At 33.9% G+C, this 21,653-nt stretch overlaps 1 protein-coding gene across 1 annotated transcript; it reads left to right on the top strand.

Annotated features, from left to right (window-relative positions):
- The first annotated feature begins 703 nt into the window (after positions 1 to 703).
- Positions 704 to 15,141, top strand: LOC114327226 (uncharacterized). Its single transcript, XM_028275774.1, has 2 exons — positions 704 to 1,004; positions 14,562 to 15,141. The coding sequence occupies exons 1-2, from the start codon at positions 840 to 842 to the stop codon at positions 14,997 to 14,999; spliced, it is 603 nt and encodes a 200-aa protein (XP_028131575.1). The 5' UTR covers positions 704 to 839; the 3' UTR covers positions 15,000 to 15,141.
- Positions 15,142 to 21,653: the final 6,512 nt, after the last annotated feature.

Below are 21,653 nucleotides of genomic sequence, written 5' to 3'. Positions count from 1 at the left end.
TTATTTAACCAATCAAAACCAAAATTTACCCATATTAAAGTTTACAATGTTTGTATATAATTTTTGACAATAAGGGGTAGTTTACAAACCTAAAAATAATCAACGCCCTTGAGCATGATATAGAATATAAAGTACAGGGTGAGATGATCCTAATCTTAAATTTTTATATAAATCGATGAAAGCCGAAATTATTCTTTTAGGATAAGTCAATTTTATATATATAACTCCAACAAGGGTGGTTGTAAGGGTTTTAATATTATGATATTATATCTTAAAGCATAAAACAATCATTGTGTAACTAATAAGAACCAAATGTTGACAACATTAAAGTTTCAAATTTTATTTTATAATTTTTTACAATTAGGGGTAGTTTTCACATTTAAAAAACCAAAAGCGTACAACGGCTCAATATATAAAATGAACTAGAGGGTGAAATGAGCCTAATACCAAATTTTTATACAAATCGATGCTGGACGAAAAAATTGCGAGGTTTTGCCATTTTTTCAGTTTCATTTCCTCGACTATTATATTTATATTGCCAGATTAAGTAATTGTATTCAATACAAAAATACAGCTGCAGTTTTTTGTGACTTTTTTTTTAAAGAAATATTTTGATAATTGATCGACACCAATTAAGTATACGTGGGTTATGGCAATAAAACTAACAATAAGAAATAAGTATTTTATTTCCGCTTTTGTATCTGCTAATTATAAAACAATAATTGAAATCTCATTTTTGCAAAATGAACTTAAATTGTATTAACAATCAGATAATTTGTAACTAAATTACTTAACGGTATGGTTTCGTTAGTACCAGAATAGTCAGGGTACTTAACGAAATGTTATTTTTTGGTATATTGTTTTTACTTAACATATTTGTTGTCGGATTCTCATACCCGCATCAGAACGACGAAGTAGCCGAAGATGCACCACCTCTGATTCCTGAAGATGCATCACCTCTGATTCCTGAAGAAGTAAAAGATGAGATAGTTAAAAGAAAGTTGGTAAGATCTATGTTTGATTTTTAAAGAAGTTTTGCAAAAAAATTATTATTTTAAATTTTTTTATCACAAAATTAAGGTCTGTATGTGTTTTTGAAGTTATAGGGGAGACCGGGGCAAAACGGGATACTCAAGAAAGAAAACATCATAGAAAGAAAACTAAACTGTGTATTAAAAAATGGCATAGTCAGACAGAAACACTTGCTATTAAAGTTCATACAACTTACTTTATTTATAATTGCTTAGTTATTTCGTTATAAAGAACTTAACTTATCAGTCCGAAATTCCCATTTTGCCCCGGTTACGGAGCAAAATGGAAAATGCTACGGGGCAAAATGGGAATGTATTTTAGTCAGACTGGCAGAGGTCACAAATATGAGCACCTTCTTCTTTATCCTCAACACCTGCTTAGGAATTATGAGCCCATCCATGGCAGACACTACAACAACAATCTTTCTCATCTTCTTTTGATGAGTCAGTGTCCATCTCGTTTTCTTCTTTAGTTTTCTTTGATCTTTTTTATTAGTTTCAGTTTTAGTTAGGTTCTTTTTACTAAGTTTAAATGCTGTAAAGTAGTGGCAATATAGGAAGGGATAGTCCCGTCTTGCCCCGATCGCTTTGCCACAACAGACATCTTTTCAAATAAAATTAGTCATTTCTAATCTAACAGATATAAAACGGTATAAAACGGTGACCGCGTCGAAACCGCGTGGCTGTGGAACACCTCATGTTGTTGTCTTACTTTTTTTCATTTTTTTTTGTATTATTTTAAGAGGAAACAGTAGCTATCAACAGGTAGCAAAAACGCGTTCCGAGATTGCGGCTGTAATTTTGAATATTTTTTCGAGATATTTGGCACACGTATTCGTAATATAATAAAGAATGGCGGTACAGGCCCAATTTGAAAAATATAATAATATGTGGAAATTACTCTGTAATTAAATACAATATTAAAAAAACGAGCCTGTACCGCCATTAAGAAGAACAAAAAAATACAATTTATTCAAATAAACTTTTTTATCCGATGCCTAGATTTTGTGTCATTTTGGAACTACTAAATTTTTTTATTTCATTAGTAGTTCCAAAATGACACAAAATCTAGGCATCGGATAAAACAGTTTATTTGAAGAAAGTGTATTTTTTGTTCTTCTTAATGGCGGTAGAGGCTCGTTTTTTTAATATTATATTTAATTACAGAGTAATTTCCACATATTGATATATTTTTCAAATTGGGCTCTGTACCGCCATTCTTTATTATATTACGAATACGTGTGCCAAATATCTCGAAAAAATATTCAAAATTACAGCCGCAATCTTGGAACGCGTTTTCGCTACCTGTTGATCGCTACTGTTTCCTCTTAAGGAAATTTTTTGAAAATTGGTTGGTATTAAAATTAGTTTAATATTTAAATAAAATACAAATAACTGTTTAAACTATATTTATTTCGTTGAAATCATATAATAGAAGTATACCTTCTTACGTGCATACAAAGTACACACACTCTTTTTGTGCGTGTGTGTATGTTTGTAGCAAATTATGCAAAAATACAAAAATTCCGCTAGGTAGGTCACCTTATAAGAATGGATAATGACAAAACACCTAGTAGAATGCTTAGTGAAAGTATGGTGGGACGTCGGCCAATAGAAAGGCCAAGAAAGAGGTGGACAGACAAAGTGATAACCGATATTAAAGAGATATTGAGGGTCTATAACTGGAGGAGAGCATCCAGGGACGGAGATACTCAAGGCGGATGCTGGTTGGAGGTCAGGGCCCGACTTAAGATGTAGCGCCACAGGATAAAGAGAGTATGTGTGTGAGTGTGTATAATCATGTGTGTATATACACCAGGGAAATAAGGCAAAAATATACCATGTTAGGGACACTTGAGCAGCCAGGTTGCAAATGGTTTTTTTGGGTACTATATACTTTATACATTATAAATACAAAAATGCCCGTCACAGTTTGGACGAGAAATTTAGTTATTAACGAATAAGGGTCCAAAATGAGAGTTTTTTCGTTTAAATCGCTACAGGTAAAAATAGGGTAAATAAATGTCTTATTTATAATATTTTTCTTTTAGTAGATGAGCCAAGCGTTTTAAATTAGCGTTTTTTGAATTTTGGTCCGATTATTAATTTGTTGCTTCGGATATTGCAAAATAAAACTAAAATTTCGAAAATAAAAAATTTGCTATAACTTTTGCGAAAATGAATTAAGGGCTTTCATATTGCATGAAAAGTTGAGTCAAACAGTCCATACAATGCACAAAAAATTTTAAGACGATGCGTCAATTAGTTTAAATTTTATTCAATTTGTTTATCCCAAAGAGCTTTTTTCGCAAAGTTATTGTTCAGAAAATAATAATGATACGGCAATTCTGTGAAAACAACATGAAAGAAGAATAGTAATATTTTCAACGCATTTAAAAAAATCATTAAAAAGTCATTTTTATCACTCAGAAAACATTTTACTAAAATAAAGTCATTTTTGGCTTCTAAACAATTTGAATAACTTTGTTAATATTGACTGTAGGCTAAAACTACAATGGAATTTGAAAAACTGGTATTTTATACGAATTTTCAAAGAAAAACTTTTCGCCTAGGTTAATTACTGTCAAAGTTAGCCACTTTTTTTATTTAATTGACGGCTACTTTGTTTATAACAATTAAGCAATCTAACTAGAGCCATTTTGAAGTTGAAGATATATATATAGGTTATGTGTAAAAGTTTGAGTAACTTTGAACCTCAACAGAGTGATTAATAAAGCTTTAAAATGGCGTCCGAACGGAATTAATTCGTGGACGGTGGAGGGGAATTACTAAAATACGTGGACTCAAAAAATGAAACTGATTCTGCAAACATATGCTGCGATTAATATCGCTGAAACTTGTTGATGGATTTTGATCATATTTTTTTAAATTGTATGTACTCGTAGTCTTATAGAGTATGTTATGTACACACAACCCTACCTAACATTACAAAATGTTAGGGGGAACTCCCCTTATCACCCAGGGATATGAAAAATAGATTACGACCGATTCTAAGACCTACCGAATATACATATATAATTTTATAAAAATCGGTCAAGCGGTCTCGGAGGAGTATAAAAACTAAAACTGTGACAGGAGAATTTTATAGATGTAAATATATAGATGGCTATTAACAAATAGGGGTTGGTGATAAAAGAGTGAAAATTAAGGGTTGTATGTATTTTTAATTCTACATCATATAAAATTAAGGTAGATAATTTTGTGTAAAATTATAACTTATGGGTTTAAAAAATAGATTAAAACCTTTTCAACGTCCTACAGGATAAACTTGTAAAATTTTATAAACATCGGCCAAATCGTTTCGGAGTAGTATGGTAACTAACACTGTTACAGGAGAATTTGATGTAAATAGAAGTAACTGCGAATTAAATAATTAAAGTGGCTACGTTTGAAGCTAATTAACCTAGGCAAAAAGTTTGTTTTCTGAAAATTCGTATAAAAATACCAGCTTTTGAAATCCTACAGTAGATTTACCCTATAGTCAATATTAACAAAGTTATTCAAATTGTTTAGAAGCCAAAAATGACTCTATTTTACTAAACTTTTTTCGGAGTGATAAAAACGACTTTTTAATGATTTTTTTCAATACCTTAAAAACATAACTATTATTCTTGCATGTGGTTTCCACATAATTGCTATGTCATTATTATTTTCTGAAGAATAACATTGCGAATAACACATTGCGATAAACAAATTGAATAAAATTTTAACTAATTCACAAATCATCTTAAAATTTTTTTTGCAGTATATGGAATGTTTGACTCAACTTTTCGTGCAATATGAGAGTCTTAAGGCCATTTTCGCAAAAGTTATAGCACATTTTTTATTTTTGAAATTTTGTCTTATTTTGCACTTTCCCAAACAAAAAAGGATCGGACCAAAATTCAAAAAGTGCCATTTTAAACCTTGGCTCATCTACAAAAAGGAGAATATTATAAATAAGACATTTAATTACCCTATTTTTACCTCTAGCGATTTAAACGAAAAAACTGACATACCCTTATTTGTTAATAACTAAGTTTCTCGTCCGAACTGTGACGGGCATTTTTGTATTTATAATGTCTTAGGTATATAGTACCCAAAAAATCCATTTGCAACCTGGCTGTTCAAGTTTCCCGACAAAAACCTTAATTTCTCTGGACTAATACACTCTACAGTCATCTTGTATATTATAATAGTTTCTCTCTCTGATAGACGACTCTTTTAGCCCTTTATAATAGTGTAAATATTACGCTACATGGTTTTTAATTAGCAGTTGCATTCTTGTTATTTATATGATTTGTTTTATTCATTACGTGAGATGCAGGTTTATAGTCTTCTTCTTTTTAAGTTAGGACTACGTACTGTGTTTTCTTCAGCGGTTCAACAGTAGCAGTTAATACGACGAAGACAACTTTCGTACCACCTCGTAGGCGGTTGTCCAAGCTGTCGAGGTTTTTTTGGACGTTTTTCTTTGTCATTTTTGGCTAAGCGATATCTTGCATTCTGTTAACATGGTCTCCTCATTCTCTTCTTCTGTTTCTTGCCCATCGTGATACATATTAGTCCAGTCGGGTTAGACGAATAACAGGCCTAACCTTGCATTAGGAGCTGCCCCAAATTTTATTTTTTTAATCTTTAGGGGGGTCAATAGTAGTAAAAATTTAAAATCTCGACTGAATTCCGCCATTGCGTTAGCCGCCATCTTAATTTTAAACGAGAACCGTTTTTGCTCAATATCTCCGCCATTTTCAACTTTTCGACAAAAAGTATAACAACCAAAATTGTTGAAAATGTAATTTTCTATCATTTATAGTTTTACAATATTTTCGTGCCATCGATATTTTCCGAGTTATAGCGGAAAATAGTGACAGTTATATACAGGGTGAGGCAAATAAAGGGCCTATTAGAAATATCTCGAGATATAAAGGCAACATTTCACATAGTCAATTCCCCAGAAGGGAAAGCTGAAGCATTCAAAAATTCGCTTCAAATCAACTTTCAAACCCCAGACAACCCGAACTTTGATCACTTGTTTAAACTCAACACAGAATACATAGTAAATGTTACTCTCAATCACCACGTTCCAGTCTATGATCCTATCATGGACCCCCTCACAAACAGGGAAACGGAGAGCTTTTGCCAAATAGGTAAAAACAGCGCCCCCGGACCTGATGGCATCAACCGAAGATGCCTCAAAAAACTTCCAGAGAGTATCATCCCTCTTCTAACTAAAATATTCAATGCATGTCTCAAAAACAGCCACTTCCCTACTCCTTGGAAAGTGGCCAATACCATCATGCTTTTGAAAAAAGGCAAACCCCCAACCAACGTGGAATCCTATAGACCAATCTCTTTAATCAACACTCTGGGCAAAGTTCTTGAGCTAATCCTAAAAGAGAGGCTCAATGACTTTCTCGAAAACCACAATATCATACCAAAATTTCAATACGGATTCCAGTCAGGTAAATCTACCAAACATGCAATAACTGACTTCACTACTAAAGTTACTCAAACCATCAACGATGGTTCATTCGCCATAGCCACATTCCTGGATGTGCAGAAAGCTTTCGATCAGGTCTGGCATGACGGACTTGTTCGGAAGCTTCTGGACATCGGGCTACCATTACAATTTATCAAAATTGTACACTCATACCTCCACAACCGAACTGTCAGAGTGAAAATAAGTGATCAAAAGTCCACCCCCTTCACTCCACAAGCTGGAGTCCCCCAGGGTTCAGTCCTAGCACCGCTGTTGTACATCATCTACAACAGCGATATCACTAACCAAAATATCCCAGGCACTCGGCTGTTTCTCTATGCAGACGACACGGCTCTGCTCACAGCAACCTCTCGATACAACCCAAGACTCCTCTTCAGAAGAGCCCAGGCTCTGTTGGACGGAGTCGGCGAATGGTGTTGTAAGTGGAGAGTCACGCTGAACGCGAACAAAACAACAACAATTGTGTTTCGCGCCCCTTCTGTGTCACATAGAATCATAATTAATGAAGACGACCAATATCCCCTGAGACGGTTGGGAGAAAGGCTTGTTGTTAGTCCGACTGCGAACTACTTAGGAGTTCTGTTCACCAGGACTCTTAACTGGAACGCAGATCTAAAGGCAACTTTAGATAGGGTAAGGAACAGGGCCAGACTTCTCAACTCTCTCTCTGGACGAATTGGCAAGACATACAAGAAGACTCTCATTCACACTTACAAGACCTTTATTCGACCCGTCATGGAGTACAAATCTTGCCTCTACTCTCTTTGCGCTAGATCAAAGCAAGAGTGGTTGTTGAGCGCTGAACGTAGAATCTTGCGTAGATGTAACTATGAGCACTGGCGATATCCCTCAAACGAAATCCATAACATCTCGAACATCCCCAAAATCACCGAGAGAATAAACTCTCTGAACAGGAACTTCACAATCAAAGTAATCAACGGCCCCCCCTCCGACACACAAGAATCTCTCAAATGGTCCTGTTCATCTTCCGGCCACGTACTCCACCGAAAGCCCAAACGCAAAAAGATTCATTTACCGTCCGCTCTAATGCAAACATGCATTGACGAACTCCCGGTGGAGTACGAAAACATCCTCGAGGCTACCCCGTTAGCCTTCCGTACCCACCTTTAACATCTCCTCTTCCCTACCCCGAACAGGGAGAAGTTGGTTTTTTGCGGTTTCCCAACTTCATTGCACAATTATACCTGTTCGTCCCAAGAAAATAGCCGCAACTATTTTCTCCACTCGAACGCACACTGTCCACGCTGCGCTCAAAGCCACCTCCTGACCGCCGACGAGGGACGCAGGTTCGCCTGTCGTTGTACAATGGTTTCTAGGGAGATTGGTCTAGAGCAAAGCACGGACAGTACACGTAAATGTCTATTGAACCAACAACAATCCATCAAACTTTCTTCTCTGTTGACTTCTTAGCCTTCTGGACACCACCGTCCGGCATAACCCAGGATCCAAAAAACACCAGGATACGCCGCTTGCCCCAGTGTGTTTTTCGGACTGTTTGTTTTTGCTGCCAACATTATACATTCACTACAAACCCTGAAGAGGACAAAATCCTAAACGGGGACAATCATTGATCGCATTTCCACATAGCATTATATCTATACACGCAAATCAAACAATGATAGTAGTGAGTATATAAAGGCAACAGAATCATGAAAATTGGAATAACGGGGTTTTGAAGGATGATCTATTAAATGAAAATATTTTCATCTCTTTGCAACTTCCGGTTATACCGGAAGTTGCTTATAACTTTATAACTTCGTTTTTTTTAATGGGACACCCTGTATATTTTTACATTTTTGGATTCTCTTCGATGTCTTCTTTCTTAAAATATGAGGTTTTGTAATATTATACAGGGTATTTTAAAAGATAATTACGTTTTTTTATTAATTTCGTAGCAAAATTAACACCCTCTAGAATTGTAGTAATTTGACATCTAAAACTCTACTTACGTTCAAATGATTTTTAATATACTCTACTATTGTTAAGAATCATTAGTATAGCTAAATTTTTAATTTTAGTATACAGGGTTGGACGAAACTCGGAATGAGTATTTTCTGAGTTTTCTTAAATGGAACACCCTGTATTTTAGTATTGTAATGAAATGATATTTTATGGTTCTTATTTATTTATTAAGCATTCCCTATACCTAACTGCTTTAATTTGTGCTTAATTGTTAATCGCACCAACAATCTTAACTTTGTAGGTATTTTGATAGCTAAACCATTATTGGTAATTTTAAGGACCAGTCTGGATTAATATGTATTTATTTCTGAAAAATTATTTGGGATTGAGTATTTTCACGGCCAACCTAATAAAATTTTACGTATTTTTTGTTGCAAATAATGTTTAGCTTGAATCACCAATAACTCACAAATTAAAGCAGTTAGGTATAGGGAGTGCTTAGGAAATAAAAAAGTAATATAAAATATCATTTCACTACAATACAAAAATACAGGGTGTTCCATTTAAGAAAACTCAGAAAATACTCATTCCGAGTTTCGACCAACCCTGTATACTTAAATTAAAAATTTAGCTATACTAACGATTCTTAACAATAGTAGAGTATATTAAAAATCATTTGAACGTAAGTAGAGTTTTAGATGTCAAACTACTACAATTCTACAGGGTGTGAATGTTGCTACGAAATTAATAAAAAAAACGTAATTATCTTTTAAAATACCCTGTATAATACTACAAAACCTCATATTTTAAGAAAAAAGACATCGAAGAGAATCCAAAAATGTAAAAATATACAGGGTGTCCCATTTAAAAATACGAAGTTATAATCAACTTCCGGTATAACCGGAAGTTGCAAAGAGATGAAAATATTTTCATTTAATAGATCATCCTTCAAAACCCCGTTATTCCAATTTTCACAACTCTCTTGCCTTTAGTTCTCGAGATATTTCTAATAGGCCAGTTATCTGCCTCACCCTATATAAATAGAGCATAATTATTGAATTATCTCGTTTATTGTTAGTTTTACGACAAAAATGTTCCTTTACAATAATAAAGAAAATTGAATTCTACACAATTTTAGTTTCTTTCATTTTTTTGTTAAAGTTAATATTTACGGTAGTATGTATGCGATCATGGCGCGAGCGTAAGACCTGATTGATTTTGTAGCAATTGTTTTTGTTCAATATCTACGCCATTTTCAACTTAAATTGTTCCAAATATGATTTCCTACAATTTCTTTTTAACTTTTTTATTTCATACGGTTGATATTTTCCGAGTTAAGTGGGAAAATAGTAAAAAGTGGTGGGGGAGCATAATTACTGAATTGAATCTTTTTTCCGAGCTGCTCCAAATTTTATAATTCTATCCTTTAGGGGAGATCAATAGTAGTGTAAATTTAAAATCTCGACTGAATTCCGCGGTTGCATTAGCCGCTATATTGATTTTAAAGCAGCACCGTTGTTGCTTAATATCTCCGCCATTTTCAACTTTTCGTCAAAAACGGTAGGAACTAAAATTGTGGGAAACGCAATTTCCTACAATTTCTTCACAATTTTTTTATGCGATCAATATTCTCCGAGTTAAGGAGGAAAATAGTGGAAGCGGAGGGGAAGCATAATTATTGAATTGTCTCATTTATTATTAATTTTACGACATAATTGTACATAAACAAAAATAAAGAGAATTATATTTTATACAATTTTTGAAACTTCCAATAAAACACCAACCAAACTGAGTACATAAAAGACATAAATAATAACTTATATGCATTAAGTTCACTTAATTTTATTAACTAGCGGGTTTTATTGGTTGAATTTGTCTGTCGATAATTAAGTTTCATGTCAGCTAACATATTTTAATATTTCAACAATTTTTTTTTTTAATTTTGGACCCCGTTGGGGGAATTTTCCCATTCCCCCCTCTTAGACCCGTCACTGGTTCTCTCGAAAAATTGTAGTAAATCGTAATTGCAACAATTTCAGTCCTTACACTTTTTGTCGAAAAGTTGAAAATGGGGAAGATATTGAACAAAAACAATTGCTTTAAAATCAATCAGGTCTTACGCTCGCGCCTTTACCGCATACGTACTACCTTAAATATTGATTTTATCAAAAAAATGAAAGAAATCAAAATTGTACAAAATTTAATTCTCTTCATTTTTTATATGTTAAAATTTGTTGTAAGAGTAATAATAAACGAGATAATTCAATAAATCAATAATTATGCTTTAACTGTCACTGTTTTCCCCCATAACTGGGAAAATATGGAGCGCACGAAAAAAATTATAATAAACGAACTTATAGAAAATCGCATTTTCAACAATTTCTGTTTCTACATTTTTTTTGTCGAAAAGTTGAAAATGGCGGAGATATTGAGCAAAAACCTTTCTCGTTTAAATTCAAGATGGCGGCTAACGCAACGGTCAAATTCAGTCGAGATTTTAAATTTATACTACTATTGACCCCCCCTAAAGATTAGAAAAATAAAATTTGGGGCGGCTCCTAATGCAAGGTCAAATGGTATCCCGACTGGGCTATATTGAATACCACATATCTCCCCCATTTCTTTATTACTTTGAAGGTCATATACAGAGTGTGTTAAAAGAATCGGGACGGTCGAATAAAGCGGGACCTCCACCTCTGGGGGTGGGGTGGGGTAACTTTGAAATCTTAAATACTAACACCCATTTGTTATTGCAGATTTAGATTCCTTCAGAAAAAGTAAATAAGGTTTATTCGAGACATTTTTTCGAATTTTTGATGGATGACGCTATAATCCCTTCTTCTCGACTTCTTTCCTGATTTCATTTACCCACATAACTCTTGGTCTTCCTCTTTTGTTTTTCCCCTGCACTCTCGTTTCAAACACTCGTTTTGTAAGCCTCTCGTTCGACATTCTACACACGTGCCCGAACCATCTAAGTTGCCCCTCCACTATTTTTTCATTGATTGGTTCTAGTTTTAGGTTTTGTCTAATTGTTTCATTTCGTATTTTGTCTGTCCTCTTTCTGTTTGCTATTTTCCTCAGGAATCTCATTTCCATAGCATTGACTCTAAATTTTTGTCTCCCCATCAATGTCCATGTCTCGCTGCTATACATAGACCTAGTTACTCAAAGGAGTAAAACTAATATAAAATGAAATAAAAATGTATACCATTTTTATTAAGTTGCAATGCGAAGGCAAAACTGTCTTATTCTTCACTTAGAACAGAGAGCGCAAACCAGCACTCTAAATCGACGATTTTCGACTCTATTTGGAGTCATCATCAGAGAGGCATAGGTTTGCTGCTCTCTGTTCCAAGTGACGATTCTCCGAGAGCTTATCGAATATGGATTAATTAACCCAATAAACACGCTAGTTAGGAAAATTAAGGGAACTTAATACATATAAGTTATTAATATTTATGTTTTTTATGTGTTTGGCTTTATCTTTTTTATGTCTTTTGGTTGGTGTTTCATTGGAAGTTCCCCACCTAAGGCAAATTTCCCCTCACAAGGTAAATATCTAGATCCGCCACTGTCTCAACTACATAGTAAATGCAACGGATATACAGAGTCGGTATTTTCTTATCGATGGTATGCGCATTTAATAAGAGCAACAAAGAGACATGTATTTACTATACATTTAAAACGGGTTAGAAGATGTGGGGCGGCCGAACGTGGCGGAACTAGGAAGGGTCACCAAAAAATTTTGGGTCGTAGGTAATGGCTTTGTCAGGCAGTGTTGCCAAAGTTGGAAATTATCAAAAGAAAATATTAAAATAGAAAAAATAATATTTAACTTTTTGTAAACAGATATAATAAACAAATTATTTAAAAGAAAAAAACTTAAGTAAAAAAATATTGTTTTCGCCAATTTTAAAAAATGTGAAAACGTTGAATTATATTTCAACGTTTATTTTTTTATTAGTTTTTTCTTTTAAATAATTTGGTTAGTACCTACACTATTTGTTAACAAAAATTAATATAATATGTTTTCTACTTTAATTATGCAAGTTTTTCTGTCCCAGAGACTTTGTAAACACAACTTTTCCGTCATAAGATCAGACAGAAGGACAAATGAGGTGTAAGAGTGAAAGCTCTTAACCCAAGGATGTTATTAAAGTGAGAAACTTGATCGCACTTCCGGTTTGAGCGTTAAAATTGGAAGTACTATTTTAAAGTCGCCGAAATAGTACAAGCGACATATTATTCGACGCGCCGTAGCAAGATGCTTCCGGTATTATTCAAGTCGGTCCGTCCGACAAAAAAATAGAATGACAAATGATGTGTCGAATGAGAGCTTATAACCCAAAGATGGCATTAGAAGTAAATAATTTGACCTCGGACTTCAGTTTATAGAGCTACAACCGGGAGTACGGTTTTAATGACGCCGAATTAATACAGGCAATGTATTATTTACCACGCTTTAGCAAGACGAAAACAAATGTATTGTACTATTTCGGTGATATTAAAACAGTACTTCCGGTTGCAACTGATACCATCTTTGGGTTATAAGATCTAATTTGATACCTTGTCTTCCTATTGCTAAAGCGCATCGAATAATATGTCGCTTGTACTATTTCGGAGGCTTTAAAACACTACTTCCAGTTTCAACTCTGCAACCGGAAGTGTGAAGTCCAATTTCTCAGCTTTAATACCATCCTTAATTCGACACCTCATACTTACTACGTGGCATTACAACCCTTCGTGGGTTTTAGCCCACTCGACAGCATGCCTTCACTCTTCTCTGTCTTAGACAATCTCTGTCCAGTTCTCCACGCCCGTAGCTTTCAGGTCGCCTGCTATATTATCTCGCTACCGGAGTTGAGTGTTTTAATAACGTAGGAGTTATATTCGATAGACAGACGGACGGACAGACTTGCACAAAGCCGGAAAAATATAATGGTTTTCGTCTTGCTAAAGCGCGTCCAATAATAAGTCGTTTATAATATTTATTGGGCGACTTTAAAATAGTACTTCAAGTTTCAACTCTAAAACTGGAAGTGCAAGGTCAAATTTCTCACCTTAATAAGATCGTTGGGTAATGAGCTTTCATTCGACAGCTCATTTGTCCTGTCTTATCTAATGACGGAAAAGTTGTGTTTACAAAATCTCTGAGAGAGACAGACATGCGTAATTATCCATCAAAGTAAAAAAAAAATAATACAGTGATGAGCGCGCTAATAACCGGCAAAATAACGCAAAAGATGGAAAACTTAATACGTTGTGAAATAAAAAGAGATGAAACTGGTAGATGTGTAAAATTATCGATAGGAACCTATAAGTTTAAATTACATCAGGTACATAGTTTCCCTCCTTTAGACGTCTGTGACAGGAAACATTTAGAATTTTATAAAATTCTCCTGTCACGGTTAGATTTGTTATACTCCTCAGATATGTCTAAAGGTGCGAAACTATGTAATGTTATGTAAATTTATAGGTTCCTATCGATAATTTTACATCTCTATTAGTTTCATCTCTTTTTATTCCACAACGTATTATGCTTTCCATCTTTTGCGTTATTTTGCCGGTTCTTAATAGCGCACTCATTACTGTACCTACCTATATTATTTTTTGTGAACAAATAAGTACATCTACTAAACAAATTATTTAAAAGAAAAATATAAGTAAAAAAATAAATGTTGAATTATAATTCAACGTTTTCACATTTTTTTAAAATGGGTAAAACAATATTTTGTTATTTTTAAATAATTTGTTTATTATATCCGTTTACAAAAAGTTAACTATATTATTTTTTCTACTTTAATATTTTCTTTTGATAATTTCCCAATTCGGCAACGCTGTCTGACAAAGCCATACTTACAACGCGAAATTTTCTGGTGACCCTTCCTACTTCGGCCGCCCAATATCTTCTAACCCGTTTTAAATGTATAATAAATGCATGTCTCTTTGTTGCTCTTATTAAAGGCGCATACCATCGATAAGAAAATAGCGACTCTGTAGACGCAACGAATATAGACCTGCGTCTATATTCGTTGGTAAATGTTACTTATATCCCCTACAACTTATAATAAAGTATACATAAATATTTTTTATTATTTTAGCGAGAACTTATGATTAACGGGACTATAAGTGCAGACTTACCAAGTTTCGTAGGTAACGTTTTGGGATTAGATATGGAAATGGGAGGAAAATTAACTCTTGGAGGAAATATTAAAATAGGTGGAAAATCTAAATCCAATAATGGGAATCAAGTTCAACCCTACCCACCTCCTAATAATAATAATGGTAACCGTCCGCCAAATGGCCAAGTAGTTATTCCACCAAACACTGTATGTCAACAAGCCTGGCAGTCTCAAGGAAAATTAATTTGTCCTTCCAGTATTGGACATGTGCTAATACCCATGCCACCGGTTACAATATGGCCAAATCAGCAACCAATTTACAGTGTTCAAAATGTAGGTGGTACAATGGTATGTCTGTATACAACTCCGCCTGGATATATGTATACTGGTGGAACCTGGGTACCCTGCCCCTGCTAGATAGTGTTTTTAAGTAATTGAAATGTTTAAACAATTTATCAATACAAGATAAAAGTTTTTTAAATTTTGACCCGTATTCTCTTATTGTAATGAAAATGACAAACAATGTATCTGCTTAATAAATTATATTGAACACCTCTTACCTCTTAGTTTCTTACAAGGTTTTTTGTAATTCCGTTGTCACGAAAGAAATACACATTTTATTATGTTTTATTTTATTTAAGTAATATACTAAAATGACATTATAATATTAAGAAAAAGGTAGATTTTTTCAACGCACTAAAACCCTTTAGTAGGGGAGCCTTGGATGCTAAATTTGCAGTTACTAAAACGTCATTCTAATGGGTTGTGCAGATTAGGTCCTAGAACCAAAAAAAGTTAAGTTAAATTTTCCATTTTATTTAAATTTCCATTAAATTAAAATTAATTAAATAAAAATTATGCTACATCTTAGCAAGTCAAAATGTAAGAACAATGAATGTTCATTTATTCAATAAAGATTCATTGTTCTCACATTTTGACTTGCTAAGATGTAGCATAATTTTTATTTAATTAATTTTGATCTGTTTGTCCTTTGGCCAGTGTGTGTTAAATGTATTTATCGGTTTCAAATTTTTACAATTTCTTGCCAATGTTGCACTTTGCTGGGATATCTTCCTAATTTGGCGAAATGCCCCTGATGATGCTAAGTTAGCGAAAGTATACTTGGGCCAGATTTAATAAACTAGATGCTCGAAACCTGCCTTTTATTCCTATAGATTCCATATATTCGAGCATTCAACCTACTTCTATTCGTGTATTGTTCCCTCGAATGCAGTGCCGGTTTAACCTATCTTCGGGCCCTGGGCGCTGAAGGTTTAGGGGCCCCCTTCATTGATATTCGTTGTCAGGTTTTTAACAAGATAACACATGTATTAACTATATAGGTTTATTATAAAATCCCTAAAATAATTTATTTTAAACAAGCAAGGAGAATAGCAAACGTAAAAAATAATCCAAAAAATACATTAAAAAACATAAATAAAAAACAGAAAGTTCCACAAAACAACACATGACAAACAAAAAAACATATTCTAAAAAATACATAAAGACAAGAATTAGATCAGTTTTTTTCTTGACTTGGCGTTCGCAAACTGCCATATAATATAATCACAATTCAGTTTCTCCAGTTCTTCATTCTCTATATACAATAGTGATAATGCGTCTAGGTTTCCTTGACCCAAATTTGACCTTAAATATGTTTTTATTCTTTGTAAAGCCGAAAAAGACCGCTAACCTTTCTCCCCTTTGCTCTCCCCCCTTTCGTCGTAAAGCCTCGTTTACAGTTGACCTCCCCCTTCTTACCGACTTCGCAATTGCAACTCATGACCCCCTTTATAGTGATTTTTTTTAAATTCATTTTATTTCTGGATTTTTTAAAGTTAGCTTTTAAAGTTTATTTAAAAATGTATCCAAATCAGTATTACTATGTAGCTCATTATTAATATCCGCGTACTTTTTTCTCTCAATTCACTGTACACCTAATTAGTTTTATTGGGACAAAAGACAACACTTTTATAGGAGTTCCTATGCTTCCTTAACTGAATCATATAAATCTTGATACTTATTTTGTTTTGATTTCAGTGATATTTCTTTTATTAAGTATAAAAATACAATGTACTAACTAAATAGAATAGAATATTTTATTTCTATTCATTCTTGTAGAATTGTTACACACAGAGGATAGAGTATTCAGTAAATAAATGAACAGTTTAATATTTATTGCTTCCAGACGTTGTTCTGTATAGGAGCGTTTGTTTAAAGACATAGAACAATGTTTTATTGTTTGTTATTCTGTACAAAACTACTAGCAATATTATTAAGGCTGTAAGTGATAAAAACGAAATGAAAATTATAAGTACTAATAGTAGTAAGTAATATATTATTTCTTACGTCTCCAACAAAGCTCCAAAGAGATGTCATTAGTTCTACTCCAATTGACACGTTCATGTCCACAGTTTCTAACGTTTTTCTTGTTGCATTCACTCGTTCCAAAATTCTTGCCCAAATCAGTTTCAATAGAGCTATCTCAAAGGTATCCATTTTATTGTGCAGTGCCTTGGCTTCATTTCTAACTGCTGATTTTTCATCTCTATTATTGCTTAACTGGAAAAAAATATGTTTGATGGATCCGTAGTTTTTAAGTAATGCATTTACAGCGTCAAATCGGACAGACCATCTACTTTCAATGAATCTTTGTATACAACATTTGCCGCTTTCTTTCAATAAATTCCACCTTTGAGGAGAAGCCGAAAAAAACGTGTAGATACTTTGAACAGTGCTGAAATAACCAGTTGCTTTCAAGCTAGATTCACATGCAAAATTCACTTTTAGATTTAGAGAATGATTCGCACATGGGACATAAATAGCGGTTGACGATAATGCTCGTATTCTTGCTTGAAGCCATGTGTGTATTGGTGTGTGCTCTTCCGTGTCTGGCAAAAATCCATTTAAAAAAATTGAACAAAATATTCTACAATTTCACTATTAGGTCGTTTTGAAACAGTAGTATGTATTGTTTCGGTGTTGGCATTTTCGTGTAATGTTTTCTTTATCTATATAATATATTATGTAAATGATATTTATTGTATTATGTAGGTATAATATCTACCTGCCGCCGCTCGCTGTTATAACAGACATTCTTTGTTTAGATAAGTATTTTCCATTTACCGTTGGCTGTGTGTAGCCACTGTATAATGCTAAATTGAAATTTTTGTAGTCGCTTTACTTTTGAATATTTGAAATGGTGTGTACCTATTGTTTCGATATTGGCATTTTCGAGTATAATCTATTCTTTATCTATAAATTAGATTTATGTATATCTATTTCTGTCTTTCGTTTAATATCAAATTATAATCCTATTTTAAAAGAACTTATTTTAAAGCCAAAAAGTGAGATAAATTATTATTTAAGCCCCACAATTAAAAATTAAATTATTAGTTTACTTGCCTAGTTAAACAATTGTCTCAGAAACTAAAAAAACTCCGTTTATACGATTATTTTTAATACAATTCGAGACATAGCTGAATCTGACAACTTTCTGTAATTTTTGGAGAAGGGCCCTGCCATAAACACTGAAACGGGGCCCCTGTGGGACTAGGCTACGCCACTGTGTATAGGCGTGAATAGATGTAACAAGAGAGCATAGGCGTTTGCAGTGTATTAGCCTATCTGCGTATATTATTTTCGGAAAATATGTAGATTGTTTAGCGATTTTATTTTTTTATGACTAAAAGGAACGGGCCCTTACGGGCCCCTCCGGGACTCTGGCCCCTGGGCGCCCGCCCCAAGCGCCCAATGGATAAACCGGCACTGCTCGAATGCATATGTCTGCAAATTTTCATTCATTTGCATTGGAGAAAAGGCAGTCAAATTAACGTCTAAAGATTTGACGCAAACTATTGAACTAAAGAAAAGCGTTTAATAAATAAAGCGGCAAACGAAGTAGTGGGCATTGAACAACATAAGAATAAATATTTGAAGAAACATAGTGACGAACTAGCAGAGCCGGATTTAAGGCAGTGGGGCCCCTGGGCAGAATTGGTGTGGGGCCCTACATCCTACCATTAAAAAAATTGTAGTTGTAACTATGGTATGTAGCCAACTACAGGGTTTTCTCGTTTAGAAATTAAAAAAAATTCTGTTCTTTTATAAATATAATTTTATAATAAAAATACAGGAACTGTATTTTGTTTTTTTGTAGGGGAGGGAAGGGCAAAGTGAAATAGTGGGGTAAAGCGAAATAGCTCGTTTTCAAATTCTTACGCAAACGGAGCCATCACTGTTTACAATCCAATCAATGTTTAGAAGTAGTACGTGCTTATCGATCATTTTGTAACGATCGTCAGTCGATGTTATTGAAAATATCACTATAATATGTACATTTTTGGACGACTATTTATAAAATCTACAGGTGACTGTAATTGCTAGTTCTTCTATCTTATTTAACTCAACATATTTTTGAAAGCAACACACAAAAAACTATCTTTTATATTAAAATATAGATTGTTAGGTTAGGGTTAAAAATTTTGACTGGGCAAGTTTGCTTTTAAATCCATTTGGGGCAATGTGAAATGTTAATAGATGGGGCAAAGTGAACTATCGTTTCACTTAACCCCACTTGTAATTATACTTGATTGCTACCATTAAGAAATAATATGTGTATTTCCAGGTGTAAAGTGCGAAACTATAAACGAAAAACGACTCAACAATAATAGTCTGTGGAGCCAATGACTTCTGGAATCAAATCTTTGCGAACGGGGGAGTTTGCCAAAATTAAGCTGCTATGCAACACGGAATTTCTGTTGCTACGTTAAATTGGAAGATTAAATCCGGAAAAAATAAGGAAGAAGCGCCAAGTAAGAAGCTAGGCCGATTTCAAACCGTACTCTAGACTATTTCACTTTACCCAACCATGCGGGGCAAAGTGAAAAAAGACAATGCCTGACAAACCCACGCATAACAAAAAAATTATGAACTTAATTTAATTTATATTTCGACATAATGATCCTAAACTATACTGTAATAAGATGTGGTTTTTACAAAATTTCATTTCGAAAATTGTAAAATTTATTTAATTTCAAAGTTTAGCTATTCCACTTTACCCTACTCTCCCCTACAGTAAAACATTAAAAATAAACATAGTAAAATATACGATTAAGCCCGGGTACTTTTCGAGATATTTTAATTGAGAATTCCTTGATTATATCGGACATGTCTGGTTGCTTTAGGACATCGCGTTCAATGCCCATTATAGAGAGATGATTCAAACGCTCTTGGCCCATCATAGACCGAAATCGATTTTTTTTAATTTTAATTTTGAGAATAACCTCCCTCCACTGCATTTAGTTAGCATCAGAACTAAACAAACGAAGTGTTACCACAACGTTTGGAAACTCATCATTCACATTCTTTTCTTTTAGCAGTCGGTATATTTGGAGTTCTTTACGTATATTTGATGAGCTGATTTCCTCTTTAAATGAATTGAAAAAATTCTACAAATTGTACTAATTCAAAATATAGGTTTTCATCTGAATCATTGCTATCCAAAATTGGAATGAATGGATTCACATGCCGATAGCCTCTGACGAGGAAATGAAGTGAACTATAACAGCGATTAAATTTTGAATTATAAATTTCTCTGATGTTGCCATTTCAATCTCTGAAATATTCCGTAAAAGAATATAAATTCTTTAAGTGATCTAAGTGCCGCCACTCCTGAATTAAGATCAATATTTGGCTCTTGGAGAATACAACTCGTGCTGTTTGTCCTCTTTAATTAAGATTTCATTCCAAAATATTGCAAATATTCTTGTTTCCAGTAAACACATTCGATTATACAAACCATTTGCATCGCTACGAGTTTCAAATTGTTGCTCATCGTCTTACGAAATTTTGGATAATGCTCCTTTGATCTTACTATAACCTTTAACTAGTTCTTTTTCGGCATCACTTCTAGACGACCATCTAGTAGTAGGTAGGCATTTATTCTTTTAGGGACAATAACATTTCTGCCACGGTCGTCGTTGCTCTCACTTAAAGACGCTTTTAAACATTGGATTAACAAGTTGTATCTATATGTAGAGGAAAATACATATAGTTCATATAGTCCCTCCAGGAAATCAAAGAATGCTATGGCAGCAGAAAAACACTCAGCTGCAGCTTTTGCAACTAAATTTAGAGAGTGGGCGGCACACGAAATCCACAACGCCAATATAATATGTTATCTAATTCCAGCCTGAACACCATTGTATTTTCAACTCTTAACTGATGCGTTATCCTTGGACCGTCCCCTGCAGTTTTTCAAATTGATATCATCTTCGTGCAACAATGCCATTAGAGAATTAAATACATATATATCTTCTCCTTTATAATGACGGTGATTTGGCAAAGATACATTTTCAACAGGAGAGAAACTTTCCATGTAACGAAATATCACAATTAATTGATTGACAGAAATTATTCTATGTGAATAATGTGCTGATTTTTTAAAGTTTGGGACTTTGTGGGGGCCTCCGGAATGTGGGGACCACGGGCAGCTGCCCAGCCTGCCCCCCCTTAAAGCCGGCCCTGCGAACTAGAGGAGATGATTAAAACGAAAAAAGATAAGGTAAGGGTAAATAAGGTTCTCTACTCACAATCCGTATTAACGTTTTATTACATTAAAATAAAATGGAGTGACCAGTTTCGTTATTTACATGATGTACAGAATTGTCAGGCCCACAAGAAACTTACGCTAAAAATACATAAATATTGTGTGTAAATGACAATGAAGCTAAAAAGGGTGTACATATAGTCAAAGCCCGAATTTCAGGCAATCCTAGGTTTGACTGGGCAATCCTCAGGTCTGACTGACGGTCTTAGTCAAAGTCCGAAATAAATTACAGTTTCGGCCTTTTAGACCAGGGCGCATCTGTAAAAATATTAGTACATTTGGACGTTGAGAGGTGACTCAAATGTTTTGCAGAGATTGCTTGAAAATAACTTAAATAATAATATTTGAGTTACCCTCCCTCCCAAAAAGGTCCGGAACATTGTTTAAATAATCAAAATGTCAAAAAATTAAGGAAAAATGCGATTTTTTTCTTCGTTTTTTGATTATAACTTTAAAAGTAT

Source organism: Diabrotica virgifera, chromosome 1 (genome assembly GCF_917563875.1).
Source record: "Diabrotica virgifera virgifera chromosome 1, PGI_DIABVI_V3a".
Taxonomy (NCBI): domain Eukaryota; kingdom Metazoa; phylum Arthropoda; class Insecta; order Coleoptera; family Chrysomelidae; genus Diabrotica; species Diabrotica virgifera.
The sequence above is the reverse complement of the archived record's forward strand: the minus strand, read 5'-3'. Positions and strand labels throughout refer to the sequence as shown.

Excerpts from the sequence above, each read along its gene's own strand:
- LOC114327226 (XM_028275774.1), top strand. The coding sequence starts at position 840 with ATGTTATTTTTTGGTATATTGTTTTTACTTAACATATTTGTTGTCGGA. Across the intron at positions 1,005-14,561 it reads AGATAGTTAAAAGAAAGTTG|CGAGAACTTATGATTAACGG; the intron begins GTAAGATCTATG and ends TTATTATTTTAG.